The 26,515-nt window shown below is 43.5% G+C and overlaps 1 protein-coding gene across 1 annotated transcript in view; it reads left to right on the forward strand.

Annotated features, from left to right (window-relative positions):
* Window positions 1-342: 342 nt before the first annotated feature.
* The window catches only part of Emb (embigin), a 45,158-nt gene continuing 18,985 nt past the window's right edge, over window positions 343-26,515 (forward strand). The window contains exons 1-3 of the mRNA XM_036207447.1: window positions 343-726; window positions 12,870-12,959; window positions 26,141-26,333. Coding sequence (XP_036063340.1) covers window positions 399-726; window positions 12,870-12,959; window positions 26,141-26,333 — 611 coding nt within the window. The 5' untranslated portion in view covers window positions 343-398. The remainder of the gene's footprint in view (window positions 727-12,869; window positions 12,960-26,140; window positions 26,334-26,515) is intronic.

A 26,515-nucleotide genomic window follows, 5' to 3' on the forward strand; every position in this document is an offset into this window, starting at 1 on the left:
GAAATAGCTAAACCTTCAGCGGGGGGAGGGTGTGTATGACAGATAGGAAGCTCGGAGGAACGTTAAGTACCGGGCTCAGGGCCACTGGATAGCGCCTCCGGTCTGGCAAAAATAAACCTCTGTATTATCCAAAGATGTACGGGAGCAGAAGTATCCCGTCTTCTTCACCTGTCTCATCAAAGTAAATAAAGCGAACCCATCCAATAGAACAGTCGGTAGGGAGTTGCTACACGTCCCGGAGGTGATGGGCTAGACATCATCACCTGGAGAGCTCGAGAAGCTAGCTGCTTCCCCAGCCTGGGCAAACCGAGAGGGTGGGGGCGGGAGAGGATGCGGCGCCGGGGTTGCTCAGCACATCCGGGCGCGCCTGCAGCAGCGGGCTGAAAACTGCATAATTGATGAAGGGCCGGCGCAACGCTGGGTGCGCTGGGAGCGTCTCAGGGGGAGGAGGCCAGGGCGGTCGGGCCCCTCCCACTCTGCTTTTTCTCGCGTGTCCTGTCCCCGGCACTGGCAGTGGGCGCCGGGTTACCAGCAAGGGTGCGCAGAGACACAAACGGAGACGGATCGCAGCAAGCCGAGGGCTCAACAGCGACCTCCAGGACCGACCCGTCCGCGCCATGCGCTCGCTCACTGGCCTGAGGGCGCTTGTGGCGCCCGGCTGCCCGCTCCTCCTTCTGTGCCTTCTGGCGGCGACGCGCCCGGGTCGGGCAGGAGGCGATTCCGCAGGTGCCTGGGGGTCCAGGGGCCAGACCAGGGAGGGCTCTGGGCGCACGGGTAAGGGCGCAGTGGCCGCGATCCTCCGGCAGGAGGACATCCCTTGCCGCCCAGCGCTGGGGCCGCGGGGATGCGGGCGCAGGCGGCTGCGGAGCGGAGCGGAGCGGAGCTGGCCTCTCATTGGCTGGGCGCGGGTTACCCTAGGAGGAAACGTGGGAGCAGGGGAGGCTCCAGGTCTGCCGGGTCTAGGGGTGATTCCGGCCGGTCGCAGTATAGCCCAGTTTGACCCCGGGAGCTGCTACTGGGACGGGGTCCGGGTTTTCCTACCAAGTAGGCTAATAAGAAAGAGTACGTGGGTTCGTGCGGGGGATGCTGGGGACTAGGCTTCTGCTACTGTGGCATTCTGAGTCCACATTTCCCGAGGCCAACTCCCTTCACTAAAGGCCACAGCGAGGCCCTGGTATCACCTTTCCTTCTGGCAGGTGTTGGCTTTGACGATGTTTTTTACAGCAGATGGTTTAGGAAAAAAAAAAAAAAAAAAAATCACCGCACCCAGCCAACTCAAGCCCAGATAAGAAAATGATACCGGTGTCTTGTCTTTACACCATGGTCTTTATCAAAACAAAACATTTTGCGAGGGTGTTGGGTTGCGTGCGTAAGGCATGTCTACAGAAGGATTTATGTGAAAAACATGACCTAAAGTCAAGATCGAGTTTGCCTTTGCCGTCTTAGCTCACCTGTTTATACTTTTCTGTGTTGCAAGCGATTCATGATGTAACCGGTTTCTCCGTGCAATTCCCGTGTCTGTGAAGGGCTGGCTCCCATTTAAGTCACCACTAAACCGCTGAAGCAGTTCTAAGACTGGCCCACTGGGAGCGAAGTCCAGACATACTTCTACAGAAAGTTTTCATCTACTATTATAGATTATTTTCATGAGCTTATAGCATGTAGATTGGTTGAATATACTATAAAGAAGGAAATTGATCAAAGGGATACACACACACAACTTGGATAAATCTTTTGAATTCCTCTAGTCTCGGGATTGTCTTGTTCCACATCTGTTTTCCATTGGAAGACTTACAAATAATTGTCCAGGACATGACCCGCTCCCCCGCGCTCTTCCTAGGTACATCTGATTCTCCTGTCTTCATCCACCCGTCCTTTGCTTCTGAATACTGTTTATTCTTTTTCTAGGCCACCTCTCTTTCCTTCCCCTTTTCTCTCCTTCCTTCCCTTCCCCCTTTCTTCAGTTCTGAGTGTGTAACTCTGGGCCTCCTGCGTGGAACGAAGCGGCCCCACCGTGGAGCTACAAATACAGCCTCAACTACCGTTTTGAGAATCAGCGTAGTTTGGGTTAGTCCTCCAAGTTTGGTTCTCCACTTCGAAGTAGGTGGAAATATAGGAGAGCTTTAAAAAGACTCGGGACTTGCCCTAGAGGAAACAACAACAACAACAACCTGATTTATTTAGCATAGACGTCAGTCTGGGGCTTAGTCATTTTGGAAATTCTCTGTGTAAGTCAACACAGGCTAAAAATCACTTGAGAGGACCCTGAGGGTCTATTGTTAGATACTCTGATGGCATCCAGTTGAAGTTAATGTACACACCTGGCTTCTAAAGGGAGGAAACTAGGAAGCAGATGAAGCTGTAAATAAATGTGCCGAATGACTGAGGGGAACATTGGACTGCCTCCCAGCCTCCACTCAGGTGAAAGTTATGAAACAATAAGGCATTTGAAGGGCATGGCATCTGCATCTACTGTGAAGCTAACCTTCAAAGTGGTCATACTTCCAGGGATGAAGAGCACTATCTGCTCTTCCAGATGACCCAGGTTCAATTTCTAACACCCACTTGGTAGTTCACAACCATCTCTAACTACAGCCCCAGGGGATCCTGTTTGGTGCCCTCTTCTGGCCTCTCTGGCTACAGACATAGATGTAGGCAACACACACACACACACACACACACACACACACACACACACACACACACACACACACCCCTTTCTAGATTCGGTATTCATTTGAATGAGATTCATCTTATTCGTTGCTGCAGAAATACTGCCAGGTTTACTGGATGCTTTTTGTGTTTATTCTTTGAACTAGTTAGGGATAAGTGTTCTGCCGAAGGCAGACTTTGGTTGCAAATTTTAATAATAAACTGGGTATAAGTTCCAATACTTGTATTCTGTAAGACAAGTGTGCCAGCCACAGTAGTATGCAGCATGTAGCCTGATGAATTACATTTTATTTTCCCTGATTTTTCAAAAGAGGAAGTTGGGGCTTCAGTTAAGCAATTGCCCGAGTATGCGTAGTTTAGTGGTGGAACAGAAAGCTGAGTCAGTCTGACTCCACAGCCTGTTTTCTTAGACACAGCTCTCTCTGAGATAACTGGTTGTGCCTTCAAGGATTTGGAACCACTGACCAAGAGCATAGTGTGGTAGGAACTGAAGGACACGTGTACTTTTGAGTCCCAGATTGAAGTCAGGGGTAAGGAAGGCATGAAGAGTGAGTGACTGGCTACTTCCGAGTTTTTTTTTTTTCTTCTTTTTTTAATTGTTTTATTTATTTTGTGTATGTATGTACATACATGTGTGCTCCTGCCTGGATACTACAGTGTGCTCGTGACCATCAGAGGACAGCTCGAGAGTTGTTTTTCTTCTATTATGTAGGTTCTAGGGATTGAACTCAGGTTGTCAGGCTTGACATCCGGTGCCACGGCCTGCTAAGTCATCTCAGCAGCCCCCCACCCCTTTTTAATTAAATGAGAGATATAAAAATATCTTCATAAAAGGAATATTATGCAAGCAGGAATATTTTGCAGTCACTATTGGTGTGATCACATGGAATAAACTGAGGGAATGGGTTATTTCTGAAACATTTTCAGTGATGTCATTTGGAACTAGCATCTTAACTTGCAAGGATATAGCTTGTATGCTGCTTTGATTGACTCCCTTCTCAACTAGCCCCTACATTGCCTAGTAATAAGTATTTGTAGGAATGACTCTTACTTAAGTGCCCACATTTGCCTGATAATGTGTTTGTAGAAAACACTAGCAGTTTTTGTCTTTAAAGTATTTAAACTTGGGCTGGAGAGATGGCTCAGCAGTTAAGTAAGCACAGACAGCTCTTCCTGAGGACACAGGTTCAATTCCCAGCAACACACGTGATAGCCTGTAACCACAGTTCCAGGGGACCTGACACCTTTACACAGGCAAAAACACCAGTGCACATAAAAATTAATAATAATAATAATAAAGAATGCTCTTTTTAAAAGGTATTTATACTGTTTAAATGAACGGGTTTATTAGAAGCCCATCTTTTTTTTTTTTTAAAGATTTATTTATTCATTATGTATACAGTGTTCTGCCTGCATGTATACCTTCATGCCAGAAGAGGGGAACCAGATCTCATTACAGATGGTTGTGAGCCACCATGTGGTTGCTGGGAACTGAACTCACGACCTCTGGAAGAGCAGCCAGTGCTCCCAACCTCTGAGCCATCTCTCCAACCACAGAAGCCCATCTTTAATTGGACAATTTCTAATATTTGGTCATGTAAATGTTAAGACTAAGCTCGCCGGGCGCTGGTGACACACGCCTTTAATCCCAGCACTTGGGAGGCAGAGGCAGGCAGATCTCTGTGAGTTCGAGGCCAGCCTAGTCTCCAAAGCGAGTTCCAGGAAAGGCGCAAAGCTACACAGAGAAACCCTGTCTCCAAAAAAAAGAAAAAGAAAAAAGAATAAGCTCAACTGGGGGGGTTGGGGATTTAGCTCAGTGGTAGGTAGAGCGCTTGTCCAGCAAGCACAAGGTCCTGGGTTCAGTCCTCAGCTCTGGAAAAAAAGTCAAAAGGACAAAGATAATAAGCTCAGCCGACTTTCACCCTGGTACTCCATCACCCTGCTTCAGCTCGTTTTCTCTTTGTATTTTCTTGAGTGGATCTATAGCCATTGGAAGATTGGAAGCAGGAGGGATCTTTAACCTGGTCTGGCTGGTGAAGCTAGAGGCACAGAGATCATGGTGTAGGGATGGCTTCCAAGTAAGAGGACAGGTCAGGGTGGGAGGTTCAACACAATGAAGACGCCCCTGCAAAGATTAATAAGCTCACCCCTGGTCTCAGAGCTGAGCAAGGTGATGAGGGCAGCTGAACAGGGGACAGGTAGTCTCTGACCCATGCTCCAGGACAGACGAGCACAGAAGGGTGAGACTTGAGTCGGTGAGGAGGGCAGCTTTTGGGGTGGGGTGGGGTGGGGGGACAGATGTGGCAGCTGCAGGGGGTTGTTGGTTATATACACAAGAACTGATCAAATAAGGATATCTATCAAGGAAAGCTGGGTGCAGGGTTTTCTGTTAGGGGAGGAAGAAAATAAAGATGGGGAGAGGGGAAAACCTTTGTGATGTTGTCTGTGAATTCATGATTATAAATCTGTTTCTTTGTGTCACATATGTACAAAGATATGTATTATGAATATAATGTGCATATTATATATGGGTGTACTTCATGTTACAAGAATAATGTATGTGTGTGAGTTTGCATACACATATTAGTAGCTCTGTCCACTCCTTTTTTTCCCTCCCTCCCTCCCTCCCTCCCTCCCTCCCTCCCTTTCTTTCTTTTTCTTTCTTTCTCTCTCTCTCTTTCTTTCTTTCTGGATTTTTGAGACAGGGTTTCTCTATGTAGCCCTAGCTATCCTGGAACTAGGCTGGCCTCAAAACTCAGAGATCCGCCTGCCTCCCAAGTTGCTGGGACTGCAGATGTGTGCCACCACTGCTTGGCTCATGGCCACTGATTTCCAGGCAGTAAGTATACTTAACACCTAGGTGTTGGCTTCAGGCACTATTCATTTTATTAAAATTGGAGAAATGGCTGGTTTCTCCAATGAGTGGAGACGTGTGTAAACCTGGGACATCTCCACCAGAGAACAGTAAAGTATTCAAAGAGTGGTGAGCTACGTCGGAATGAGTCAGGAGCCACTTTAAGGGGTTCATACAAAATAGAGCTGGGGAAAACAGCATCCACATAAATAATAGTAATAGATGATGATGACGACGACGACAATGACGATTTGATGGGAGGGTCTTGCTTGGGGAGCCTAGGCTGGCCTGGTGCTTCTGATCTCTTTCGTTAATCTCCTGAGTACTATGTAGATGTAACCATCTTGTTAAATAGGAAACAGATCCAATTGCAGAGTTAAAAGCCACGAGGTCAGAGCAAGAGCTGAAAACCTTACCCTTCACTGCTTCTGCTGTCCTTCCTCTCCGCAAGAGACCTACGTCTGTTTTTTCTTTGTATAGACTTTCTGTTCTGCCTTCTCATTGGTTGTAAACCCAGCCACATGACCTCCTGGTCACTGCCTGTCTGTACAGACCTCCAGGTCTTCTACGGTTGGTATTGAGATTAAAGGTGTGTGTCGCCATGCTGGCTGTATCCTTGAACACGCAGAGATCTACCTAGCTCTGCCTCCCAAGTGCTGGGATTAAAGGCGTGCACCACCACCACCACCACCGCCGCCGCCGCCCAGCTTCTGCTCTGGCTTGCTCTGACCCCAAGGCAACTTTATTAATATATAAATAAAATCACGTTTTACAAATATAGTATCACCACAGTACTGTATTAATGGATTATCTCTAAATGATAGAGAAATTCATGAGTACAGACTGATACTAATTATTAAATTAGTGCACTGTTTCCTGAAGTTTTGAAGTAATTTCCTATAAAAAAAATTTTACAGGTAGGACTGGAGAGATGGCTGAGCAGTTAAGAGCCAGACGTCCTGAGTTCAATTCCCAGCAAGCCACAGTCATGGCTCTCAACCAACTGTAATAAGGATCTGATTGATGCCCTCCTTTGGTACGCAGGCGCATGTGCAGATAGAGCACTCATACATAAAATAAATAGGTCTAAAAAAAAAAAAAAAAAAAGTGTTACTATAGTTCCCTACTGTAGTTCCTCTACTTAAAAAGTCAGTGAAGAATCATTACAGTAGTTTATTAAAAAGTTTTCTTTTTCCTTTCTTTTTGTTTTTTGATTTTGTTTTCCTTGTGCTGTTTGGTCTGATAGGATATGGTGAAAAGCACAGAGTATCATCTCTGACATGCCAAGAGTGCCTGTCCCAAATCTAATCCTGTTACTATAGATCTGGATGTTCCCAAGAGTCAAGGTCGAAGATGTTGTGTAAGACCAGAGCTGTTTCAGTAAAGGAGAATGGAGGGACCGGCAGCTGATGGCAGCATGTGCTTCTGAGCTGGCCCTTCTGCAGAGATGTACATCAGAGAGAGACTTAGCAGGCCTGTGGCATGAGCTGGCCCTTCTGCAGAGATGTACATCAGAGAGAGACTTAGCAGGCCTGTGGCATGAGTTGGCCATGCAGACATGGCAACTTCCCTATTTCAGGGCAGCCTGGGATGATGTGGGGTATCTCCATGCCAGGAAACACTCAGGAATGCCTGTGTTTTTCATGTTGGCAGTGGAACTTTCACATAGATCAGGGGGAGATATGCCAGTTTTTGACATTTCATCTAAACCTGAGATTGTTGGAAGAAAAAACAAAATTATTAGCTCAGCATTTTCGGAGAAAACTTGACTGGCCACAGGCATTCCATTAAAACAGTAGCCGAGAACTGGTCACCCGTGTGTTTGGCTCCATTTTTTTGTTTTTTTTTTTGTTTTGTTTTTTTGAGACAGGGTTTCTCTGTGTAGCTTTGCTCCTTTCCTGGATCTCGCTTTGTAGCCCAGGCTGGCCTCAAACTCACAGAGATCCGCCTGCCTCTGCCTTCTGACTGCTGGGATTAAAGGTGTGTGCCACCACGGCCCGGCTGGTTCCATTTTTAAATTGACGTGTATGTGTTTACCTGTGTGTGATTATACATACCACTAGGTGCTGGCGGAGGCCAGAAGAGGGGACATTGTATTCCTTGGAACTCGAGTTACAGGTGGTTGTGAGCCACTTGCTGTGTGTGCTAGGAACTGAGCCCAGGTTCTCTGTAGGAGCAGTAAGTGATCTTAACTATTGAGCTGGCCCTCTAACTCCTGGTCCTGTTTTTTAAAGAACATCTCCACAGAAATAGATGTGTGCTGAGGTTTTCTTTCTTGCTTACTTCTTTTATTTCTTGTAATCCCTTGAGCTATTCTTATGCTTCTTATGGCTTCTCATATTTTACAATAATAACCAGCATTGCCATTAATAGACAACCTTGTGACTGAACAACTCAGCACAATACACTAACACAGACAGGAAAGAAAAGAACCCTTTACGATATTTTGTTAAAAATAAACTCCTTCAGGTACCATCATCATTCAGGCGTCACAGAATATCCCTGTAATGTTGTTATAGGAACGAGAGACAGTGTCGTTAAAGATGGTGCATGTCTGTGGTTGGCCTTAGACTCACTGTGTAGCCAAGGATGAATTTGAATTCCTCATCCCCTGCCACCACCTCCCAAGTGCTGAGGTTACAGGCGTGTACCATCACATCCAGGCCAAGATAAAAATCTTTTTTTTTTTTTTTTTGGCCTTCCAGTTACACCAGCTAAGAACCTGAAAGGGAATTTTAATTGATCTTAACGCTCACAGTGCCTTTGTCTTATCTAGGGGCAAGGAGCAAGCCATCGCTGGTTTCTTGTTCCATGCTTGAGTGATCCACTCAGCAATGAGTTTTTCTTCCTAAAAAGATCCTCAAAGGAGACCCAGGGCAGGAGGCTGTTAGTCACCTGTCAATGCTGGCTTGATATCTGTGCTTTGAAATATTTGTGTATAAACTGTGCAGAACAGGACCACAGGGTTACAGGAATGTTTGTAGATTATAAAAAGCAGCCATACCAGATTGAGAGTGGGATTTGAGGATGTATCTACTCAGCCAAACTTTCTCAGTCTTTGTGTCATTTACTTTTTGTTCTGAATAATGCTTGGTTGTGAGGAGTGTTATTATGAAATGCTTTAGGAGGTCATGTACAAGTACACATTGTGCTTGTCATTAGAGTTTTAAAAAAACCCGCAGATAAAAATATCTGAAATATACTAGTTACCTGCCTGGAATGTTCTTTGTCTGTGACTTTAAAGGTTGACTTAAATGATTCCATCAAGACAACGCATTTCATTTTTTTTGGCAGCTCTTTATTTTCTTAACAAACTCTGGAATATGTCCACAACTCCAAGTATCCCCACACACTGCTCCCCCACTTCTTTTCCTTCTACTATAGTGATAAAAGGGAATAGGAATACTAGATACCTAGAACCTGGAAATGTAACTCCAAATGCATTACTCATGAGCAGGATTTTACCTGGTAATAAGGTGTTTTAAAGCTGTAGGTAAGCCATAATATTGCAGTCCTGTGGTTAAATATTTCATACCTCCATGAAGAAATACACTGATTTTTCACACTTAAGATTTATCACTAGTAAGCTGGACCTTGGTGGCACACGCCTTTAATCCCAGCACTTGGGAGGCAGAGCCAGGTGGATCTCTGTGAGTTCAAGGCCAGCCTGGTCTACAGAGTAAGATCTAGGACAGGCACCAAAACTACACAGAGGAACTCTGTCTTGAAAAACAAACAAAACAAAAGATTTATCACCAGTATATCTTACCTGTTTCTAGGTTGTAGTATTTTTATTTATTTATTTTCTTTTTTGGTTTTTTTCAAGACAGGGTTTCTCTGCAGCTTTGGATGCTGGCCTGGAGCTCACTTTGGAGACCAGGCTGGCCTCAAACTCACAGAGATCCACCTGCCTCTGCCTCCCAAGTGCTGGGATTACAGGCGTGTGGCATCACCGCCTGGCTAGTATTTTTATAATTGTGTATTTGTAATATTGTGTGTCAGAATGCTAAATGAAGATTTATTAAAACAATCTAAAGATGCATATTGATAGTAAATGAGACATAAAGAATAATATTTATTTTAATAAGGACTTAGAACTTCTTTTTTGCAGTCTTGTGGATTGATCAGTCAAAGGTCATGTTCATATTAGACAAATGCACTACCCTAGTGATGCCATTAAAAACATAGTGTTAAGTCCAAAATATTCAAATGTAATGAGAAGGACCTACAGAGATGGCTGTGCTGTTAAGAGAAATGTACTGACCTTGCAGAGGAACCGCTTTGTTCCGAGCACCCACCTGGCAGCTCATGACCACCCATATGCTCAATGGGACCTGACGCCCCCTTCTGGCCTCCAGAGGCTCCTGCATGCACATGGTACACATAGTCGCAAAAGCACACATATATACAAATAAACTTGTAAAGAATCTAGAGAAGATGCAAGAGAGATATTGGAGAGTATTTTTTTCTTTTAATTTTTTTAATACTGGGGGTCAAAACTAGGGTTTTGCACATGCATAGGAAGTGATGCACAAGTGACATGCTTTTCAGCCCTCTTTTAATCTGTTATTTTGAGGCAGTATCTTACTGAGTTGCCCAGGTAGGCCTTTGATTTGCAATCCTCCTGACTCAGCCTCCTGAGTAACTGCAAAGATGACAGGCCTGAACTAGCAGGCCCAGCTCAGTGGAAGTAGTTATTCATATACAGGAGATGTACGAGTGTTTCCTTACTTAAATAGAAACAATTCTTAAGACCCCACCCCATTGTCTAGCATTTCTTCTTTCTTACACCCCTTCCAGTTTGCTTTTAAAAAATGCACAAAGTGAAGTGCGTGAAACAGTAGTAGACACTGTAACATTTATTTCATTTGATAGTGGGATCACTGTGAATTATAAGGCCCTCTAGGAATAGCTCTTCATTTTTCCCATCAAGTAACAATAGGTTGAAAGTGAGGTTGCCACTCAGTGCTGTGATAAGTATCTTCATGTACCATCTCCCCTTGGAGGGAGGAAGAAAAATCCTCTAATCTCTGCAGCTACTTGTTATTCTTTTATGTTGGTGTTTTGCCACTACCTGGAAGAGACAGCCAGGTGGCAAATGTCCAGAGATGATTCAGAAAAGGGTGATTGTAATGCTTTGAAGAATGCAGGTTTTGAACTTGGCACATCACTCGGTATTTGTGTGACTTCTCCCCTCCCCTACTTCCTCTAAGACCCGAGGTATATAGTGGAGACCTTGTCATCAAAGCCCTGAGCTACTGTCAATCATACTTTGATACATTCGGTCACAAGCCCCACTGGCCCATCTTGTCTTGGGACATGCAGTCTCTATCTCTTCCTTTTCTATTTCTTTTTGTGACTCAGCCTAATCCTTTCAGGGATGTATCTGAACCACATCTGTCCGAGCCTTCCCCTGTCCATTTCTTTTACGCACACATGCGTGCTAGATCAGCCCCTCATTGCCAACTGTCCTCATGTAGAAGCAGTAAGATTTAAGATTGATGCTTGGGCTGGAGAGATGGCTCAGAGGTTAAGAGTACTGACTGCTCTTCTAGAGGTCCTGAGTTCAATTCCCAGCACCCACATGATGGCTCACAACCATCTGTAATGAGATCTGGCACCCTCTTCTGTATACATAATAAATAAATCTTTAAAAAAAAAAGATTGATGCTTTAACGAAGATGTGGTGTTAGCCTCAGCTAGTGTCAGGGTCACAAATTTCTGAGTATGTTTTAATACATGAATTGTTAGAAATGGGCCAAACAGCTAGTATATTCTGGAACTCTCCAGGTTATCTTGCATCAGGTGCCTTGTTTTTCCTTCTCTTTTTCTTTTTCTTTTCTTTTTTTTTCTTTCTTTTTTTTTTTTTGAGACAGGGTTTCTCTGTGTTGCTTTGCGCCTTTCCTGGAACTTGCTCTGTAGACCAGGCTGGCCTCGAACTCACAGAAATCCACCTGGCTCTGCCTCCCGAGTGCTGGGATTAAAGGCGTGCGCCACCACCTCCCGGCTTCCTTGTCTTATTCTTTCAGCTGCTGTGGAATTGAGATTCTGATCAACTTCATTCAGCCTTTAAATCCCCTTCCTCTCTTGGGTCTATCGTTGATCCAGATAGATTCATCCATAGTTGGTCCTTGGAGATGAGGAAAGGAAACGTCTCCATTCCTGATCTTACAGTGACCTTTGCCTTCATGCCGTTTCCAAAGTCAGCCTTACCCTCTGTAGATCTTGTGTGAACTTGTGTGAAAGACACAAGCTCCCGACAGTTAATGCCAGGAATAAGTGCTTCTCTGAAATTTTTTTTTGTGGAGCTGAGGATCGAACCCAGGGCTTTGTGCTTTCTAGGCAAGCGCTCTACCACTGAGCTAAATCCCTAACCCCTGAAAAACTTTTTTAATGAGACTTTTTTTCCCAATATTTGTTTTTTTTAATTACAATCATATTTTTTTAAAGATTTATTTATTTATTGTGTATACAGAAGAGGGTGCCAGATCTCATTACAGATGGTTGTGAGCCACCATGTAGGTGCTGGGGATTGAACTCAGGACCTCTGGAAGAGCAATCAGTGCTCTTAACCTCTGAGCCATTTCTCCAGCCCTGCTTCTCTGAAATTTCAATGACTCCATCAAGTGTGGCCCAAACAGCTACTTTATCATCCTTTAGCTTTTAGGGATCCCTTGTACCCCACTTGCTACTCCTTGCCAGCACACCCTGTATACCAGGTACTGCTGCCCTTACTTAAATGGCGTCGGGATAAAAATGACCCACGGTACTTGTTTTTTTCAGCTGCTGTCACTCCCCTATGACTGATAGCATGAATGAAAATAACCACCACCCGGATGGTGTTTGATCATCTGAAAACGGTCCCGGTCTTGTTTCAGGAATAGGGCGTTCGATGAGAAATCTCACAGCAGTCAGCTAGGCTAGGAAAGGAGGGCTTCCAATAAGGGGGTGTAGACTTTGTAGCATTCAAGATCAGATGGCAGTCACAAAAGCTCTTTCTTTCCTACCCACTTTTCCCTCCCCAGTCAGCACTGAGTGAGCGGCATCTGCCTCGGACTTACAGTATTATAATCTCTAAATGAGTTATGCCCAGGAGTGGGAATAAATACATTTTTTATTAGGAAAAGAATGTTGACCAGGCCCTTTTAGCATACACACACACATACACACACACACACACACACACACACACACACACACACACACAAACTCAGGTCACCAGGCTTGGCAGCAAGCACCTTTACCGACTAAGCTATCGGGCCAGCTCCAAGCTGGTTTTTAAATAGTCATCTAGTCTTGGTGAGCAGATCTGAAACGTAACTGCATGTACTTTGTCTTACAGATTCATCTTTTACAAGTCTACCTGTTCGAGAAGAAATGATGGCAAAATACTCAAACCTTTCCTTGGAGAGCTATAATATATCATGGACAGGTAAGTGGATCACATCCCAAACAGTAAAAAGCCAAAGTAAGTTTTTAAAAGGCTTTAAACTAAGTCACTGCTTTGGTCTTTTCAAGCTTTGGTTTTCTTTTTGGTTTTTCAAGACAGGGTTTCTTTGTGTAGCCCTGGCTGTCCTAGAACTCCCTCTGTAGACTAGACTGGCCTCAAACTCATAGAGGTTTGCCTGCCTCTGGGATTAAAGGTGTGCTCTGCCACACTCGGGCCCAGCTTTGGTTTTCAGTATGTGAAATGATTTCAGAACTTTTAGTAAGAGTGGTCTGCTCCGGTAACAACATCAAAACAACACAATTGGAATCTAAACTCTTTCATTCAGCCTGTTTATTACATTAGTAACTAGCATTCTACAATTTTCCCCCCATAGGTAATTTTTTACTGTTTCCCTAGTCTTGAACTGTTTCTTACTTTATTTCATGTGACCAGAAAGTGTGTGGGGTAGATTTTCCAAGCCAATGTGAAATGAGTGTGCTGAGGTTTTTTTTTTTTTTCCATTTTTATTTACTTATTTTTCTATTATCAGCTTGATAGAGTGTAATTTCTTATCCTAATAGTGATAGTGAAATGTTTCATTGAGGCTTTCCCAGTAATTGAGTAAAAACAAAAGTTATTATAAGCCACAGTCATCCTAGGTTCCCTTGCTATATATAGCCTCCCTGGTTCTGTGGGCTACAGTCTGATTGTTCTTTGCTTTATATCTAGTATCCACTTATGAGTGAGTACATACCATGTTTGTCCTTCTGGGTTTGGGTTACCTCACTCAGGATGATATTTTCTAGTTCCATCCATTTGTCTGCAAATTTCATGCTGTCATTGTTTTTCTCTGCTGAGTAGTACCCCATTGTGTATATGTACCACATTTTTTAAAATCCATTCTTTAGTTGATGGGCATCTAGGTTGTTTCCAGGTTCTGGCTATTATGAATAGTGCTGCTATGAACATAGCTGAACATGTATCTTTTTGGTATGATTGAGCATTCCTTGGGTATATGCCCAAGAGTGGTATGGCTGGGTCTTGAGGTAGATTGATTCCCAATTTTCTGAGAAACCGCCATACTGATTTCCACAGTGGTTGTACAAGTTTGCATTCCCACCAACAATGGAGGAGTGTTCCCTTTGCTCCGCATCCTCTCCAACATTGACTGTCATTAGTGTTTTTGATCATGGCCATTCTGACAGGTGTAAGGTGGTATCTCAGAGTCATTTTGATTTGCATTTCTCTGATGACTAAGGATGTTGAGCATTTCCTTAAGTATCTTTCAGCCATTTCATATTCTTCTTTTGAGAATTCTCTGTTTAGCTCTTTGTGCTAAGTCGTCCCCCCACCTCCCCGTGCAGCCCTTGTTTATTCTCAGATGCTTTCATGCCAGCATTCGGAATTTATTCTTGTAAAAGTCAGTTCCATATTCCTGTGTCGTTACTCTTTGTTTTGTGCGTATGTGTATTCTGGTTGTTGGTTGCCTTTATGAGATGAATCAATTATTTAAGGGGGGCGCAGGTGAGAATCTCAGTTTGCAAATTCTTTGGCCAAACTGGCAGAGTGGATTGCAGGACCCAAGTCTGACTCAGCACAGCCTGGTGCCTGGAAATCAAGGATTAATGCTCAGGGCCACAACAAGAAATCCCTCATTAACTAATAGTTGTGTTCAGTATTTACCTAACCTGCAGAAGATTTAACTCTTAGCTACTCTTTATTCTAATCATTCAACTGAAACCAGATTCCTGCTCCCTATGAAAGGACCAATTGTTCACAGTTGCTCATTGTTTATTTGTTACCTTGATTTGTGCACACGGCATTCTGGCTTTGCCCTTCCTGGTAGCCCCTGCACGTCACTTTGGCCAAGTCTGAACCAGCACCAAAGCGCGTCTTAAGAACTGGCGCCGCCGCCCGTTTATGACTTCTGTGGACTCAGTTGTTTGTCCATTCTCCCCCTTAGAGTTTCAGCTGGTCAGCCCGGCTTCCCCATAAAAGAAACCCTTGTTTGACATCGAGACACTTGAAGATTTGGAGTTGGAAGCTTTTCTTCTGTTGCAACAGTTCTTAGGAAATAAAGCCTTTCTAAAGGTCTGAATTGGTGTTTATTTAAGCAGAGCAAAGACCTGACATTAGTTTTGGAGCTCTGACTCTGAGCTGTGGTGGTATTTTCCTGTAGCTTTTTTGGAAACTCTGGTTGCCATCCTGTCAAAAATTCTCCTGTTGGGAGCTGTAGTTACTGGTACATGGAATTTAAATTTGAACCATAGGCATTTTCTTACTGCCAGGACTTTGTTTATTTAAAGAATGTGTCTCACAAAAATTGATTGATCTTAAACTTCCCTTGACTCACCTCCCAAGTGCTGGCATTAATTACAGCCGTGAGCCACTATCCCTAACTACTGGCCAGACATCGTGTTTTTTTTATGAATGGTCCATTTTGCCAATAATGATTTCAACATCACCTTTATTTGTAAATAGTACTCATGGCATCTCCCTATTGCTAGTTTCCTGTTTTCTCTTTCCCTCTGGACATTTTGGAAATTGACATTTCTATTAGATTAGTGTGTGTGTGTGTGTGTGTGTGTGTGTGTGTGTGTGTGTGTGTGTGTGTAGAGAATGAAGCATAATACCTTAGTTACAAATCCTGGATCAGAAGGATGACTTTGGCTGCACTCAGTAAATTTATTTAGTGAGAAAGGGAAACATGGGCCTTGTGCCTGGAAGAAGGAGAAAACATGGCCTTTGGTTTAAAAACAGAACAACAGCAAAAAAAACAAAACAAAACAAAACAAAAAAACAAAAAACTAGTTGTTTCCTGTATAATACAAAAAGTTATTTTTATTTACTTGAGAAACTCATCCATGGTGTTGACTATGTGCCATGTGTATTTTTTTTTCCTTTATAGGTTTTATACTTCATAACAATTCTTGGAGGTGAGCACTGTTGTTATTCTAATTTGTAGTTGAATACAGAGACATACAAAGAGATTGAGTGGACAGACCAAAATCTCAAATGGGAATTAGGTTTTGCACCCAGGCAGTCTGGCGCCAGAGTCTACTGGGCCAAATAACTTCTTAATGCCAGATTATTCATTTCTTTCAACAGTATTGCCAAAAGAACTATGCCTGTATGAAGGTGAATGACAGAGTAGCTTTGAAGCGATATATTAAAAATCTATGAAAATAGGGTCATATTAAATGCTTTAACCCCAATTAATTATAGAGAATGTGTTCCCGAGTAGCAGGTTTGTGGAAGTATAATTGATGTTACTAAGGAGGGAAAAGTCTCTTCGCCTCTCTGTGTCATCATGGGGCTTTTAAAACCTACCTTTTGATAATGGACTATTTGGCAGTCATTATTTCCATGGCTGCAATTAGAATGTTTCTATATTGTTACTTTTAGTGTTTTTCTCTTTTCCTCTGCAAATTGTACTGTTTGGTGTATCAATGTTGTGGCTTAAACAATGAGAAGAAAATCTAAACATCAGCTGGCCACTTTCTTGATCAGCCTGGTGATGGCTGAGGTGAGCTTTTTACATTGTTGACCCAACCCGTGTGGTGTTTACCAGCTGAGGTGTGAGCAGCTGACCTGGCATGGTCCCCAGGGGGGAAAGGAGGAAGCAGAAGCAGAAGTCCGAGGTGCACATATGCTAATCTAGCTGGCGACAGGTTTGGTAATGTCACTGTGGAGATGAGGAAATACAACCCTGTTGCCTAGCTAGCCACGGGCAGGCAGGACCTCTCCCGTTGGAGGGTCAGGAGCAGAGGACACATCTGGTCTCCTGGACTGCTTGCCGCAGGGAAGATCCTTGGCTACTTTAATGGCCTGAAGCTGTTGATGATATTTTTTGAATCTGGTCTTTTATAGATGCCATAAAAGACTGGTGATGTACAGAGAAGAAAAATGTGAGTGAGCATTAACAATCACAGTGAGGGAAAGAGGAAACAGGACATAGCTCCACCGTAGCAATGCCCAGGGCAGCAGCAGCAGCAAGCAGCTCTTGGCCTCTAACTGGGGTCCCGGTAGCAGAAATGCTGACGTTTTGGGACTGGATGGTTCTTGGTCACATGGGGGAGGGCTGTTTGCGGCATTGTAGGATGGATAGTGGCATCCTAGGCCTTTAGGTTTAAGATGTGAGGCTGCATGTTCATGAGGAGTAAATTTGTCCTTTGCCAATAAAAGAGGGTAGTTCTGTGTCTCACCTAGCTTCCTGTCACTACAGTGGAGTTCCTGACGCAGGCTACTCCTGAAGAGATTGGTTTAGTCAAAGTTGCCTACAGGAGATGTTGAGGCACTGTGGGAGGAAGCATTGCTGTGTCTTGAAATCAGAGGCAGGGAGAGCTCTGTGGGACCAGGCTGGCTGCTTGGTTAAGAGCTACCTGATTTCACAGTAGGGGCCTTAGTGACCTGAGGACCACAGATTAAGCCCCACCTCTTTTTTCCTCTGAGACAGCGTTTCTCTCTGCAGCCCCTGCTGTCCTAGAACTTGCTCTGTAGATCAGGCTAGCCTCAAACTCAGAGATTCACCTGCTTCTGCCTCCCAAGTGCTAGATCATGTCTCCAGCACGTGGACCTTTGGACTGACGTCCCACATCCAAGCTATCGCACCCTGCAGCTGTTTCATAACTGCATTATGGGATGACACGTGATTTAAACATCACAGCGTTGTGAACAGTTAATAAAGCTTCTCATCAGGAAGTTAGATGGCAGAGCTAACAGGCACAGGGCATAGCGTAAGTGGGGCAGTGAGCAGGGCCAGTCACAACCCCACCTCTTCCCTCCTCCTTCTGGTGTTCAAATCCTAACTTTCTTTGAGAATTTAGTCAAAAGCTGTGTCTTCAGGAAAACAGAGAAGTGCAGATTCTGTGTGTCTAATAGGCATCTATTGTAAAGTCAATGACCAGGGCATTACACTTGCAAATTCATGTTCTGTAGTTTCCTTGTGTTCCGGGACATGACGCTTCAGTTTTTAGAGTCCTACAGAGACACAGCTGTGACCACGCAAAGGTAGGGGTAGTAAGCAGAAGTCTCAGAAAGCTGATCCTCCCTGGTGACACACAGTGGAAGATTTGACCTAAGGGAAAGAGCATGAGCTTATAGCACAGAGGGAGAATGAGCTGGCGTCTTCATTTTAGCTCCGTTCAGTGTTAACAGCACAAGGCTCCTATCACTGCCAAAGAGAGGAAAATGCAAAGGAAGTCCTCCAAAGCCCCCCCCCCCCAAGTCCCCTGGTTATTCATAGACATGAGCCCACCTCAGAGAGGTTTGGGGTGCAAATTTCTAATAGTTGTGCCATCTAGGTGCCTCCAAGCTGAGAACAAACACAGAAGGAGTCCTTGCAGGTATCTTCCCCAGGAAAGCAATAAAGAACACTGTAGGGGCTGGGGATTTATTTAGCTCAGTGGTAGAGCGCTTGCCTAGCAAGCACAAGGCCCTGGGTTTGATACTCAGCCCCCCTCCCCCCCAAAAAAAGAAACCAAACCAAACAAAACAAAAAAACACTCTGTAGAGAGGCTGCATCCTCCACCCAGGCTGTGCATCGAATGCTAAGAATGTGGTACAGGGCATGCAAAGAGCTTCAAAGCACCCCTGACATACTCCACCAAGGAGTAGTAGCCTTAGCCACTGCAGACCCACACTGCACAAATACTCTGTGTAGACACAAGAGAGGAACTGTTGAAAATGGAAGAGACATGGGCTAGGCTGTGGTAGTGCACTCCTTTAATCCCAGCACTCGGGAGGCAGAGGCAGGGGGATCTTTGTGAGTTCGAGGCTAGCCTGGTCTACAGAGCAAGATCCAGGGAAGGCACAAAGTTACACAGAGAAACCCTGTCTCGGAAAATAAATAAATAAATAAAATAAAATGGAAGAGACATGTGTTTTGTATTTCAACAGGAGTTCTTGGTGATCTAGCTGTAGGACACATCTGCTGCTAGACTGTTTCTTTACTTGTACAAACTGTATTAGTGGATTAGTTGGTTAGGATATTTCTCTTGGGGAGTTTGCTTGCATACATTTTTCTATTATAAATCATGTCACAGTGAACACCCTACAGATAACTCCCAGTGTATAGCTTTTCATACTTTGCATAACGAATACTATGAAGCAGAATTGCTGCATTGCAAATGATGTGCCCTTCTGATAGAGACTGAGAAATTCTCCTCCTCCTCCAGAATCGCCGAACAGCTTGTTCTTTTCCACACCCACGTGTGAGCCTAGTTGTCCCTGTGTCTTCACTAACATGAGATACTATCAGACTCTTTGCACTTGGTTCTTTGTGAGTGGTAAAGTTGAAGCCCTGTTTTAATTGGTGTTTTGGAGTTAGGCATAACATTTTGGATTGAGTCAGACCTCTCTGAGGTAGGCTCGTGTCTATGAATAATCAGGGGACTTTGGGGGGGGGGCTTTGGGAGACTTTTGTATTTTACTCTCTTTAATTGGCAGTGATAGGAGCCTTGTTCTTTTAACACTGAACGGTGCGAAAATGGAGAGGCCAACGTGTCCTCCCTTTGTGCTGTCAGATTTATTCATGCCTACGTATATTTGTCTATTAATATCTTTTATTAATTTTGCTATTCTTAAAATTTGATAGGAAAAAGGGAGGGATACAGAACATTATTTCTGTGTGTGCTTTTTGTAAAAGTTAAAATATTTTTACATAAGTTTTTTTTTTCTGTGTGTGTGTGTGTGTGTGTGTGTGTGTGTGTGTGTGCACATTTGCACATGGAAATCAGAGGTTGATACTGACTGGCTTCCTTGAACTTTCTCCACCTTATTTTTATTTTATTATATTTTAAATATTTTTTATAATTTATTTATTTTTATTTTATGTGCATTGGTGTTTTGCCTGCATGTATGTCTGTGTGAGGGTGTCAGGCCCCCTGGAACTGGAGTTACAGACAGATGTGATCTGTCATGTAGGTGCTGGGAATTGAACCCAGGTCCTCTGGAAAAGCAGTCAGTGCTCTTAATTGCTGAGCCATTTCTCCAGCCCCTTATTTTTATTTTTTTAAAAGACTTATTTATTTATTTATTATACAGTATTCTATCTGCATGTATGCCTTCATATGAGAAGAGGGCACCAGATCTCATTAGGTGGTTGTGAGCCACCATGTGGTTGCTGGGAATTGAACTCAGGACCTCTGGAAGAGCAGCCAGTGCTTTTAACCTCTGAGCCATCTCTCTAGCCCTCCCCAGCCCTTTATTTTTAATGTTTATGAGTATTTACCTGCATGTATGTCTCTTCAGCATGTATGTCTCTCCTGGTGCTGGTGGAGGCCAGAAACGGGCATTGGGTCTCCTGAAATAAGAGTTGCAGACAGTTGAGCCACTGTGTGGGTGCTAGGAATTGAACTTGGAGCTACTGGAAAAGCAAAAAGTACTCTTAACCACTAAGCCCTCTCTCCAGCCTCTTTCTACCTTCGTTTTGAGCCAGGAATTCTCATTGAGCCTAGATCCTGCTAATTGGCTAAATTAAGCTGGACATGAAGCCCCAGGACCCTCCTGTCTCTCTCTCTCCAGTCTAAGGACTAGCAGCATGTCCCACTGTACCCTGCTTTTTATTTGGGTGGTAGGAACTCAAGCTCCGGTCTTCATCCTTGTACAGCAAGCACCATACAGACTCAGAGGCTTTTTTTCCCCACCTAGTAATTTTTGTAGTCAAGTTCCTTTAGACATTTCACCTATTGCCTTCATAGCTTTTACCCTTAAAACCTTTTTTTTTAAAGTTCTTCTACATTTATTAATGCACATGTGTTCATGCATACATGTGCACATGTGAGTGCCACAGAGTACACGCAGAAGTCAGAGGACAACTTGGAGTGTTTCTGGGTTCTGTAAAATAGCAGACTGAGCAAGCTGAGCCTGTCATGGGGAGCAAGCTAGTAAGCGGCACTCCTCTGGTCTCTGCTTCAGTTCCTGCCTTGAGTTTCTGCCCTGATTTACTGTGATCAGGATATGAAAGCCAGATAAACTCTTTCCTCCCCAGGCTGCATTTGGTCATGGTGTCTACCACAGCAGTAGACAGCAACCCGAGAGAAATAACTAAATAACTGAAGTAATCTTAAGAAGGAAAAAAAAAAAGCAATCTAATACAGAGTGCAAATTTGAAACATCCCATCAAGGTAGAGAAGGTTGGAGTAGATAAGAAATTGGAGACAAGTTTGTGGCATGGAGATTCCTGTTTTGTAAATGAAAAGGGAGGGGAACGTGTATAAGAATGACTTCCAGTTCCAGGACAAATAGTGGGATGGCCCAGGCTTGCAGGGTACAGTAACAGGCTGTGCTGTTCTCAGCGCTGGATGGAAACCTATTAGGTTACAGACCGTCTGCATTCCACACTTTCTTCCCCAGAAACCTTACCATGGCTCCCCTGCCCTCTGTACACTTTCTCCCTGGACAGAGAGAGTTGACAAAGCTTGCCTGGCACTGCAGGCCCCCTCCTCTGTAGAAGGTGGAACCCCTGGAGCTCTCTGTCCAACTTGCAGGAAAGTGCAACAGAAGTCATACCTAGCAGCTGTTTATCATGTTCATGGTGTGTGTGTGTGTGTGTGTGTGTGAGAGAGAGAGAGAGAGAGAGAGAGAGAGAGAGAGAGAGAGAGAGAGAATCTTTTCACTTTCCGAGTTTCTAGGACTTTCTAAGTTTTGGTGGCTTCTGAAGTCATTTTTTTTTTTTTTGAGACAAGGTTATCTATCTGTCTGTCTGTCTGTCTGTCTATCTATCTATCTATCTATCTATCTATCTATCTATCTATCTATGGTTTTTCAAGACAAGTTTTCTCTGTGTAGCTTTGAGCCTTTCCTGGAACTCTCAGGTAGCCTGGCTCTGCCTCCCAGCCAGAACTTTTAATATATTTCAGAAACTGAACACATTTCTACACCTCTAGAGCTGTAGATGTCATGGTCATGGTTGTTTTTGCAAAACTTCAAGACGGCTGAGATGTGTTACCCTTGTGCAATGTTAGGGAAGTTGAAATGTTGTTTCTTAAGCTCACATTCAGTTTCATGGTTAACCCCCAAAGATTTTTCAGGGGAGGGATAGAATTTCCTTTGTAGCTTTGATGCTGTGATTCCTTGGCAGGAAGGAAGGCAAACTGCAAAATGTCACAGGAAACAGTGAAGTAACAGGTGCAGAGGTCAGCCAGTCAAAGGCCATGCTATAGTCCACACCGCGGAAGAACATTTAGTTGAGAACGTGAATGCTTTAAATGCGTTCATCCCAACATCAGCTATCATTTTGCCCACTTTGGTGTATTGCTGCACCTTAAGCTTCATTTGGCTTCTGTTATTTCATTTGAAATCTTGGGTTGAAACAGTCTGATGGAGAAGTTCATAAGAATTCTGGATCTTTGAGCATTTGTGGGTACTCTTGGTTACAGGGGCCTCTAGCCTTTGCCGCACTGACACTTGAAGTTCAGTGCTGTCTGTGTCTTGATGTGTCACCTTGGGTGAGAAAGTCTCCTGCCTACCTCATCTGTGAAAGAGAAGTGATGGCTTACCTCATAGACACTGTCATGAAGGCTAACTGATGCAGTCAACTGCGACTGTCAGCCCCTCCCACGGGCTTTGATTACTTTCCCAACCGCGACAGTGAGTGCTTAGGGAGCATGCTTGTTTTTTTTTTTTTCTTTATCAGCCCATTTTGACGTCAAAAGAAGGACATGAGGCAAGGAAACAGGGGGGCAGGCTCAGGGTATAGTTGGTGGTAGAAACTTTGCCTAGCAGCCCTGAATGTACAAGGACCTAGATGGCTCTCCAGCACCCCGGACCCTCCCCCCCCCTCCCCACACGCATGCACATGCACAGCACCCTGAACAACCCCAAACTAACAAATAACAACCAAACTTAAACAATTGATATCCATTACAGAGAGCCTTTGCTTCACAAATGAAAGGTGCTTAATCAGTGGATAGTGAATTTTTTTTTTCTGTACCAAAATTCCTGACAAAAGTGCCTAGAAATGTTTAGTTTGGCTCCCAGTTTGAGGGGCTAGTCCTGCGTGGTGGAGAAGGCATGCAGGCTGTTCACGTTGTATCTGTAGTCAGAAAGCGGCTCTTGGACCACTCTAGGAAAGACTGGGTTTGACATTCCTTTGGATATGTGGGTTTAGATGCTCAGAGAGCATGTGGAACCCTGGGTCAGTGATCAAGAATGACCTTTTGAGTGGAACTCTGTTTTTCAAATAAAATGTTTAAAGGGCATTAGAGGTTTGTCATTGAATTCAGCACAGGAGTGCCAGCCAAACTTAGAAGGGAAGGGACCAGAAAGCAAAATCCCCCAGAGGTTGAATACTTAAGGAGGCTTAGTTTGCCAGGCATGTGTTAAAGTTTACTGAGAGTGAGATAAGAAGCAAGTGGAGTTTCAGAGAATGGAAGACCTTGGCAATATCTGATGTTTTATAGACAACAGATACGATCAATGTGAACTTGGGGGGACTGAGAGATGGCTCAGCAGTGAAGAGCACATGCTGGTCTTGTAGAGGGCCCTGCCTGGTTCAATTCCCAGCACCCAGATGGCAGTTTACAACTGTTTCTAACTCCAGTTCCAGGGGACCCGTCACCCTCTTCTGGCCTCAGGAGGGGCCACACCCACCCATGGTATGCATACATACATGTAGGTAAAGCACTCATACATAAAAACTAAACATGTGAGCTTTGGGAGAAAATCATTAAGTTAAATAGTTTAGCTATTAAATTAAAAAAAACTCATGCATTCAGTGTGTATGCTTGTGTGCATTCCATGTTGTATAGGTCAGAGGACAATTCGTGGGAGTCTTCATCCCTTCTACCATGGGGTACTGAAGCTAGATGGGCCATCTTGCTGATGCTAGGCTATTTTTAATGTCAGAAAGAACATTTTGTGCAGTATAAGATGACAAAATACACAGTATTGAAAGAAATATAGAGGAAAAAAACCAGACAGAATAGTTAATTTTTGAAGAAATTGACAGAGATCAAGTTTTACTAAGACAACTCAATTTTAAGAGTACTCAGAGCTAAATGTGAGAAAAATGTCTAGAAAACAGAATCTCAGAACTAAATATAGTTGACCTTAAAATACCTTCTCATTACCGGTCCCTACTATAATTCTGGTATGTAGGTGGCTCTCAGCAGATGTGCAGGAATGTGAAAATTCCTTCAATTTCTGTACTCAGTTTCCACCTATATAATTGGACTGTTCCTAAGGCCTTCCGTACCTGGGCGAGGCGTAAGTTCAGTTCAGCAATCTCACAGTTAAATAGCAGTTACTTCTCCAGTCTTCTCACAAAGCCCACTCTTGGTGATGTGTTTACCCCAGCAAGATCTCTACTGGCTGGAGACCAAATAAGGGGGATATTTATCTTTCAGATCAGCACAAGGATAATGAGAATCCATAGCAGCAAGTTTAACACTGTGCCCCATTGACAGAGTAATAGTAGTAGGTTCTCACCTAGAGAACCTTAACTTGTCTAGCCACAGATTCTTGGACCTGATGATGGTGCCAGGTATAGGTTTCATTTTGAGGAGCAGGCCTTAAATCTTGTCACTAAGCAACTGGTTACTCCCATCATATTCATGCCATTGTTGTCCCAGTTGGTATATCCTGCCAGGCTGGTTGTAATTTTAGCTTGCAGCTTCCACAGCTAGACCAGATTAATTCTTTCTTCCTCCAGTAAGTAGCATGCGTAGCACCTTTCAGCACTATGCAAGCCAGCCAGTAGGGGTGAAGCTTCCAGGTCAATGCCAGCTTTTTTTTTTTTCTTCTTTTAATTTTATGACTCTTCTGCAATAGGATTTTATTGTCAAGCTGTGGAGCATAACCAAGAGCAATGACAATAGTCTTTGTCACTGGCCAAAACTCCAATAGAAGTAACCCATACCTGACATGGGCCAACATTATCCTAAACAGAGAAAAAGCATTTCTACCAAAATCAGGAATAGAAATGCTCCTCCATCTCCTCTTCAACGTAGTACTTGATGTTAAGTGGAAGAGATGAAGGAGATACATCAGGAGTGGAAGAAGTCCAAGTACTTTATTTGCAGATGATGTGATTCTTATATAGACTGCCAGAAACCTACACCTGATAAACAACATCCAGCAAAGTAGCAGGATACAAAATTAAAACAAACAAAAAATCAGTAGTTTTTCTGTATATTGGTGATAAACACACTGAGAAAAGAAGTTGGGGAAACAATGATTAATATTAACCTCTGAAAATTAAAAGATCTTGGAATAAATCTAACCAAGGAAGTGAACCACTTGTACAATGAAAATCTGAAGGCCCCGAGGGAAGAAAGTGAAGATGCCAGAAGACAGAAGGACTTTCCATGTTCATGGTTTAGTGGGATGAATGTTGTGAAAATGGCCATCTTAGCCAAGGCAGTCTATGGATTCAGTGCAATCACCATCGTCAAAATTTCAATGCAGTTATCCACAGACACTGATCTTTTTTTTTTTTTTTAAATCTTTTTTTTTTTTTTTTTTTTTTTTTTTTTTTCAAGATAGGGTTTCTCTATGTAACCCTGGCTGCCCTGGAACTTGCTCTGTAGACCAGGCTGGTCTTGAACTCAGAAATTTTGCTTGCCTCTACCTCCCGAGTGCTGGGATTAAAGGCGTGTGCCACCACTGCCTGGCTGGGAAAAAAAAAACCATCTTAGAGGTTATATGGAAACTCAAAAGACTCAGGATAGCCCAAACAATTCTCCATGTTTTTATGATGATGGAGAGTGACAGAGATAGCACATTGGTTCCAATTTCTCAGTAACTACCAAGTATATACACTTACCAAGCAGAGGTAAATCAGGACTTTGGTATGCTCCTGCCAGTGCGTGTCCCGGCATTTGGAGTACTTTGCTCAGTAGCTCTTTCCTCTGTCTCATTAAGCTGTTGAATTAAAAGAGACAGCTATGACAGCCTTAGACTTTTGTGATTCTATGAATATTGCAAGAGAACTTTTCTTTGGCTTTGCTGATAAAGGACAGTGAGGAAGGGAGCCAGAAAGGAACCAGATCTGTATTGCAGAAGAACTATGCTTCAGATGAATGAAGGGCATTAAATATCTGTCAGTAGAGTGCTGTTGAAAATTTAAGCAGTTTGTACATGTGTTGTTTATAAAAGGTATTCATATATACAGAGCTATATATTGAATTTGCCTACAAAGATAACTTTTCATAACATATTTTCTTGTTCTTTGTACTGACCAGAACAGTCCAGTGCCCCAGTAGAAAAAAACATTACTTTGGAAAGACCTTCTGACCTGGAACTCATATGCCAGTTCACGACGTCTGGGGACTTGAATTCAGTGAATGTGACTTGGAAAAAAGATAATGAATTTCTTGGGAATTTTGATGTTTTCAACACAACTCAAGTGGGAAACACCTTGTACAGTCAGTACAGGTATGTACATAAGGGTATACACTGCCGGCCATAGCCACTTTCTGCAAAACTTTCTACTGATTAAGGATTTTTCCTTTGCAGTCATTTGAATCTTACATTAATATTCTAATTTTCCTGTTTATTGAGTTATTTCTGTTTTAAAGTTTAGATTAATAACTTCATTTTTGTTAAATATTTGCAAG

The sequence above is a fragment of the Onychomys torridus genome, chromosome 15, assembly GCF_903995425.1.
Source record: "Onychomys torridus chromosome 15, mOncTor1.1, whole genome shotgun sequence".
NCBI lineage: Eukaryota > Metazoa > Chordata > Mammalia > Rodentia > Cricetidae > Onychomys > Onychomys torridus.